This window comes from Ostreococcus tauri (genome assembly GCF_000214015.3).
Source record: "Ostreococcus tauri WGS project CAID00000000 data, contig chromosome 05, whole genome shotgun sequence".
Taxonomy (NCBI): Eukaryota; Viridiplantae; Chlorophyta; class Mamiellophyceae; order Mamiellales; family Bathycoccaceae; genus Ostreococcus; species Ostreococcus tauri.
This window is the reverse complement of record NC_014430.2, coordinates 758,201-765,629: the sequence shown is the minus strand read 5'-3', so window position 1 is coordinate 765,629 and position 7,429 is coordinate 758,201. Positions and strand designations below refer to the sequence as shown.

The following is a 7,429-nucleotide window of genomic DNA, read 5'->3' as shown; positions in this document are numbered from 1 at the left end:
GCGGACGACGACGACGGCGCGAACGACGACGGGGACGACGATGGGGGTGAGGGATGGGATCGCGACGCCGAGGGCGACGCGGGGGGGTGGGGGGTGGATGGGATGTTTTTCGTTTGGGTGTTTCGGGACGGCGGCGAACGCGGACGGCGGCGCGTCGGAGCGCGCGCGGGAGACGACGACGATTCCCACGGGATTGGAATCGGCGTTGGAAACGACGGAGGATGGAGGGGTGGTCGTGCGTGACGGTGACGTCGCCGTGCGGGCGTCGTCGACGGACGAGGCGCGAGAGGCGGCGGCGCGCGAACGCGAGCGCGTCGAGCGGGACGCGCGCGAACGCGAGACGAGGTTACGTAGTGAGGAGGAGGCTGTGCGTCGACGCGAGCGAGAAGTTATCGAACGTGAGACGCGAGTGGTCGAACGCGAGCGCGCGCTGGAGCAGAGAGCGGAGGATGTGGAGCGACAGCTCGCCGAGTTGCGCTCGGAGGAGAAGAGGTTGCTCGACGTCTCGCACGGGGCGCGCGCGCGTCAGACGCAGTCGTCTTCTGGAATTGAGTCTCTCGCCAACGATCGCACCGATGGCGGTGGGTTGATCGATCTCGGTGAAGCGGGTCTTCGCGCCGAGCTCGCGCGCGTTCGGAAGACGACAAAGCAGTTTACGGAGAAGGAGCGAGCCATGTTGGAGCAAATCAACGCGCTGCGACGAGCGAGAGACGCGAGTGAATCGCGCGTTCTTCAGCTCGCCGACGAGCTCAAGGACACGAAGAAGGATTACGAAATGTGGGCGAACGAAGAGAAGGTGGCGGAGCGGAAATACGGCGGCGTGGCGCACGCCCCACCGAGCCCGGCGGAGAGCACGCCGAGCCCGAAAAAGTCCACAATCGACGATAGAGACTTACCAGATTGGCTTCGCTCGCCTGAGCCCGAGAGACGAGACTTCGGGACGTCCACGGCCTCGCTGGGAGTTTCTTTCGGGTCACCGACGTATAAAAAATTCTCGCCGGGCAAGCTCATCATACCCGAGGACGACGCCGAGACGCGAGCCGAGCGTCGTCCCGCCGACGGCGTCGAGGGCGCGGGCGGGCAACACCCAATCTTCAGCGCCGTCCGCAACGGTCGAGTTCGCGAGGCGCAAGAAATCCTCGTTGACAATCTCGACGATTTCGACGTCGACACCAGGGATTCGTTCGGGAACACCGTGCTCATCGTCGCCGCGCAGAACAACCGCAAGCGCGTGACCAAGATGTGCGTCCGCGCCGGCGTTCCTCTCGACGCGACGAACAAGCAAGGCAACACCGCGCTTCACTACTGCTACGGTTACGGCTACTTCGAACTCGGAGAGTACCTCGTGAACAAGGGCGCGGATCCAAACTCACGCAACGCCGCCGGCCAGACGCCGTACGACGGCGTGTCCTCCGAGCGCCGACGCGCGCTCGAGGCGCTTCGCGCCGCCCTCGCGCGCGCTCGACGCCCGCTGACCCCCCCCATCCACCGCACAAACGACGCGTACATCGACGATTACGCCGACGTCGACTCCGTCGTCGCGTACACCGACGACGACGACGCGTAGGCGTCTCCCGACCTCCGCGCTCGCCGCGGCGGCGTACGTCGTCGCCGTCACCATGGCAATCCACCTAAAAAGTAGGTCACCCCATCGCTCGACGCCCAGTCTCGACCATGTTCCTCCGACGCGCGTCCAAGCTCTCTCGACCGCTCTGCGCGCACGTCCGCGGGTTCGCCTCGGCCGTGCCCGAGACCATGGTGCGCGACGGGCGACGGGCGACGCGCGCGACGACGCGATCGACAGCCATGGCGGCGGTGCCGCGCGATCGACCCCGCGACGCATCATCGCGTGTAGCCCACCGCGCGACGACGACCGCGGACGACGACGCGCGCGAATGGACTGACAAACGTGATGTTCGGCGACGCAGACGGCGGCGGTGATCCGAGAGACGGGACCGGCGTCGGCGATGAAGATTGAAAAGGATTATCCGACGCCGAAGCTCGCGAAGGGCGGCGTCATCGTGAAGAACCGGTACTCTGGGATTAACTTTATCGATACGTATCATCGAAGTGGATTGTATAAACGTGAATTGCCGTTCATTGGTGGACAGGAGGGCGGTGGATACATCGCGGCGGCGAGCGAGGAGGCGATCGCGCAAGGGGTCAAGGTTGGCGACCGCGTGAGCTACTCGAGCGTGTTCCAGACGTACGCGCAGTACACGGCGGTGCCGGCGAGTAAGGTGATCACGGTGCCGGAAAATATTCCTCTGGATGTCGCGGTGTCGTGCGGGGTGCAAGGCATGACGGCGCACTACCTCACGCACTCGGCGCACGCCGGTTTGGTGCAACCGGGTGAGTGGATGCTCATTCACGGCACCGGCTCCGGTACGTGTCAGTGGGCGGCGCAAATGGCCAAGCTTCGCGGATACAAGGTTATTGGCACGTGCTCCAAGAGCAAGGAAGACATCGCGCGCGCCACGGGCGTCGATGAGCTCATCGTCTACGACGAAGCGCCGGGCACGTCTTACGAGGACTACACCTCGGTCGATCTCGTCCCGCGCGTGATGGAAATCACCAAGGGTGAGGGCGTCAAGGCTGTCATCGATGGCATCGGTCTCGCCACGTACGAGACCTCCATCGATGTCTTGGCCCGCCGCGGTATCTTTGTTTCCTTTGGTAACGCCTCGGGTGCCGTCCCGGCGTTCCCGCCGCTTCGATTCATCAACAAGTCCGGCTACCTCACTCGTCCGAAGTTGAACGACTACACCGTCACCCGCGCCGAACTCATGGAACGTGCGAACGACATCTTCGGCTGGATCGCCTCAAACAAGCTCCAAGTTGCCGTCGACCGTTGCTTCCCGCTCGAGCAAGCCGTCGAGGGTCACGAATACCTCGAGGCGGGCAAGTCTCGCGGCAAGGTGCTCTACGAAATCCCGGAATGATCGATGCGAGCGTTCACGACCATTTTTTAATCCAATATGAAGTTGACATCACTCGTCGGCGATCCCACGATGCGCTGCGCTGCGTGCGTTTGATTACAAAAAACAGTGTCGCCTACCGGTACTAGTCTGTGTCACCCCATCGAACGTTGAACCTCGACGCGAGGTAGTGCGCGCCGATGGGCCCGCGAGAGCCGTAAGGGTAGAGCTCGGGCGCGATCTTTTGCTGTTCGATCTTATCCAGAAGCGGCGTGAAGAGCTTCCAGGCCGCTTCGAGCTCGTCGTTACGGATGAACAGGCGCTTGTCGCCGTTGATGACGTCCAAAATCAGGCGTTCGTAGGCGTCCGGAAGTTGAACTTGTCCGTACGCGCTCTTGTATTGAAGATCCAGAACCGTTTGGTCGAGACGTTGACCGAGACCGGGGACCTTGTTATTGATGCGCAAGTAGATGGCTTCGTCCGGTTGGATGCGAATCACCAATTCGTTTGTGACGTGCTCGACGCGTCCTTGTCGTTCCCCGTAAAGGTTACCCGGAGCGTGACGGAACTGCACGCGAATTTCAGCCTGCCGCTTGTGTAGAGCCTTGCCAGCCTTGAGCAAGAACGGGACACCGTCCCAGCGCGCATTGTCGATGAAGAGCGCCATGGCGGCGAACGTCGGGCAGAGAGACCCCTTGGGCACGGTTTCGTCGTCCAAGTACGCCGGGTACTTTCTCCCATCCGTCAGTCGTCCCTTGTACTGTCCGAGCGCGACGTTATCCATCTCGATCGGACGCATGCATCGAATCACCTTGACCTTCTCGTCACGAATGTCCTCGGCGTTCAGACTCGCCGGCTCCTCCATGGCGAAGAGCGCCAAGATTTGCAACAGGTGGTTTTGCATGATGTCGCGAATGATCCCGTAGTGGTCGAAGTAACCCCCGCGGCCTTCCGTGCCGAAGTCCTCGCTAAAGTTGATCTGAACGTTGCGGATGTAGTTTCTGTTCCACAGCGGTTGGAACATGATGTTGGAGAAGCGCATCACGGTGAGATTCTCGATCAACTCCTTGCCGAGGTAGTGATCGATGCGATAGGTTTGCTCTTCGCTCAGCTCACTCGCGAGCGCGGCGGTGAGCTCGCGTGAGCTCGTGAGATCTCGCCCGAACGGTTTCTCCACGATCACTCTGGTGTCTCCCTTTTTGCACTGGCACTCGCGCGCGGCGTTTTGCGCCACGGGAACAAAGATGCTCGGCGGAATGCTCAGGTAAAAGACGCGCTTCACCGCGCTCACATGCTTCTCGTCCTCGCACATCTGCGCATCAAGCGCCTTGAAATCCGCCGCGACATCGTACTGTCCCGCCACGTACACGCACCGGTCGAAGAATTCCTCACTCTTCTGCGCGCAGTCGCTCCCGCCCTGCTTGCTCCAATCCAACCGACACGTCAGGGACTCCGCGATCTTATCCTTGAACGCCTCCGTCGTCATCTTCGACCGGGCGTAGCCGTAAATCATGAAATTCTTCGGCAACCGCCCTTCGTAATACAGCGCGAACAACGCCGGGTAGATTTTCTTCTTCGCCAAGTCTCCGCTCGCGCCGAACACGACGAACGACAGCATCTCCCCCTCCCCCGCCGTCGCGCGCACGTTCGCCTCTCTTTCCTCTTCGACCCCATCGGCGACGACGCCGAGGTCAACGAACGTCTCATTCACCCCTAATCGCGCTCGTACGCGCCCACGCGCGCCCACAAGCGGCGGCATTCGTTCGCCATCGCGCGTCGCGCCCGATCCCAACCGCCGCGCGAGAATTCCCCCCCGCGCCTCCCTCGTTCGCCCGCGCGCGTTCACGGGCGTCGACCGCGTCGTCGACGACGGCGTCGCCGACGGGCGCGGGGCGAGCGGGCGCGCAAGGAGCGCCATGCGCGTCGTCCTCCCCCGTCGCCGGCGTCGTCGGCCGCCAGTCTGGAGCGCGCGCGCCTGGTTTTCTCTTGGTGTCACACACACGGGACGTACAGGCGTACAGTACGCGTCCGTCAATACGCGTGTGGGTTTTATCGCGTGTGCGCCGTCGTGTCGCTCGGCGTCACACACACGGGACATACAGGCGTACAGTACGCGTCCGTCAATACGCGTGTGGGTTTTATCGCGTGTGCGCCGTCGTATCGCTCGGTGTCACACACATTGGACATACAGGCGTACAGTACGCGTCCGTCAATACGCGTGTGGGTTTTATCGCGTGTGCGCCGTCGTGTCGACAGGGTGTCACACACACGGGACATACATACGTACAGTACGCGTCCGTCGATACGCGTGTGGGTTTTATCGCGCGCGCGCCGTCGTGCGTGCTGACTCGTCGAGGCGGTCGACGCGTCGAGAAAAAAACGCCCGGCGGGAACGGGCGTAACGCTCGTGGTGGCGACGACGGGACGACGGGACGACGGGACGGGGCGACGCGCGACGCGCGGGGGGGCGCATGGTGTCGGACACGCGCGCGCGCGAGCCCACGGAGGGGCTCGGGAAGGATGGACCGGCGACGGGCGGTGGGTACGCGTCGGTGGAGTTGGTGACGGATGAGCGGTACGCCGGGGAGATGTGGCGGCGGGCGACGCTCCGGGAGTTTCGGTGGCGCGCGCGGTGTTTGGGGGTGGAGAGTGATCCCGCGATCGCGCGTGCGTTGGGTGAGATGGCGGCGTTGACGGTGGATTTGTCGGAGATGAGTGAGACGCAGGAACGGTCGACGGCGCGCGCGCCGTGGTGGCGAGACGGAGAGTACGACGCGCGTCGCGCGGAGGAGGCGAACGATCGGGGGATGGAGGCGATGTCGGGTAAGAGGTATGAAACCGCGTTCGATGAATTCACGGAAGCGATCAGGCTCGAGCCGAGGAAGGCGGTGTACCACGCGAATCGCGCAGCCGCTGGGCTCAAGCTCGAACGGTTCGGCGTCGCCGCGGACGACGCCGAGTGCGCGGTCGCGCGCGACGCGACCTACGTCAAGGCATTATCTAGATGTGCTACAGCGCGTTTGAAGCTTCGATGTCCTCAGCAAGCGCTCGAGATGTTCGATAGGGTGTTGGAAATCGATCCAGACGACGACGTCGCGCAGCGAGGGAGACGAGAAGCCGCCCGAGCCGTCGCGGCGGCAAACGCCGAGGCCGATCGTCAGCGTGAAGCCGCTCTCCACGGCTCAAGATCACCGATGCCGAGACATGATGTCGATCCAGACGTCGCGGCGGAGTCTCTTCTCAGCGCAGAGGAGCTCTTACGTGCGAATCCAAACCTCGAGGGCGCCAAGGCGAACGTCGCCGAAGCCTTGGTGAGCTGTCAGAGGTACGAGCTCGCGATCGAGCGGTGCAAAACACTCCTCGAGGACTCGCTCGATCGAAAGTACATCATCGCTGAGACTCGATGGCGCATGGGCGACGTCGATGGCGCGTTGACGGAGATATCGAGCGCGTCATTTCGAGACTCTTACGACGAGTTTTCGTGCAAAAAGTGCATCGAACTCGGCGCTCGACTACTTCACCTTCAGGATCTCATCAACCGCGCCGCGCGCGAGGTCGAAGATGCGCAGTTCACGAATGCAATCAGACTGTTCGACATGATCCTTCAAAGACCAGAGGGAAGGATGCGAACGAGATTCCGCGGGAGAATTTTACGCTCTCGGGCCGAGTGTCAGTTGAGGCGGCACGAGTACGACGCGGCGGACGATCCGATCGCGAGAGAAAACCTCAAACAAACCGCTCGAGATCTCTCCGAGTGCATCGCGTTGAACGGCAACGACCACGAGGCGTACGTCTTACGCGCGGAGATGCGACTGGGGCGCGGGGATCATCAAGGCGCGTTCACAGATTTGCGTTCGGCGCAAACAATCGCCCCGGCTCTCCGCGGCATCGATAAAATGGTCCGCGACGCCGCCGCTCGAGCGCTCCGAGGTTCATCGCGCGCCAACATCAAGTCGGAGAAGGATCCGTGCGCCCGAGGTGGAAAATACTACGACGTCCTCGGGATCAAGCCCGACGCCGACCTTCGGGCGGTGAAATCCGCCTATCGCAGACTCGCCGCGGTGTGGCATCCCGACAAATGGATTCAGGCCTCGCCCGAGGACGCCGCCGCGGCGGAGACTCGCTTCAAAATTGTTCAGAGAGCGTACGCCACGCTCAGCGACGTCAAACAGAGAAAGATTTACGATTTGGATCCCGCGCGTCTCGACGCCGAAAGCTCCTGAGCGCCCGGCGTCGTTCCGCCAGCCGCAGTCCGTCGCGCGCGCGCGGTCCGTCGCGCGCGACGATCGGGTCCGTCGACGTCGCGCGCGCGCGCGCGCGCCCGGCGCCCGTCGATCGCGCCCGTCGATCGCGCGTCGCTCGAGCGCGCGCGTCGAGCGGAGACGAAGGCGTCCGTCCCGCGAAGCGCGCGCGTCGCGTCCGTCGTCTCACCGACACCACCACCGGTGCGCCCCGTCCCGAGCGCGTCGTTCTCTCCACCGAAGAGCGCGCGCGTCGCGCCGAGGACGCTT

General features: G+C 63.2%; 4 protein-coding genes across 4 annotated transcripts; 3 read left to right on the top strand and 1 right to left on the bottom strand.

Annotated features, from left to right (window-relative positions):
• Window positions 1-40: 40 nt before the first annotated feature.
• Window positions 41-1,567, top strand: OT_ostta05g04610 (Ankyrin repeat; the record flags this gene model as incomplete). The annotated part of the gene is made up of 1 exon (XM_022984371.1): window positions 41-1,567. The coding sequence occupies one exon, from the start codon at window positions 41-43 to the stop codon at window positions 1,565-1,567; it is 1,527 nt and encodes a 508-aa protein (XP_022839109.1).
• A 107-nt stretch (window positions 1,568-1,674) lies between these two features.
• OT_ostta05g04600 (Alcohol dehydrogenase superfamily, zinc-type) lies at window positions 1,675-2,942 on the top strand (the record flags this gene model as incomplete). The annotated part of the gene is made up of 2 exons (XM_003079526.2): window positions 1,675-1,758; window positions 1,929-2,942. 2 exons carry the CDS (start codon window positions 1,675-1,677, stop codon window positions 2,940-2,942), a joined length of 1,098 nt encoding a protein of 365 aa, XP_003079574.2.
• A 121-nt stretch (window positions 2,943-3,063) lies between these two features.
• Window positions 3,064-4,836, bottom strand: OT_ostta05g04590 (Glucose-6-phosphate dehydrogenase, NAD-binding; the record flags this gene model as incomplete). Its single annotated transcript, XM_003079525.2, has 1 exon — window positions 3,064-4,836. The coding sequence occupies one exon, from the start codon at window positions 4,834-4,836 to the stop codon at window positions 3,064-3,066; it is 1,773 nt and encodes a 590-aa protein (XP_003079573.2).
• A 763-nt stretch (window positions 4,837-5,599) lies between these two features.
• OT_ostta05g04580 (Tetratricopeptide repeat) lies at window positions 5,600-7,141 on the top strand (the record flags this gene model as incomplete). The annotated part of the gene is made up of 1 exon (XM_022984370.1): window positions 5,600-7,141. One exon carries the CDS (start codon window positions 5,600-5,602, stop codon window positions 7,139-7,141), a length of 1,542 nt encoding a protein of 513 aa, XP_022839108.1.
• Window positions 7,142-7,429: the final 288 nt, after the last annotated feature.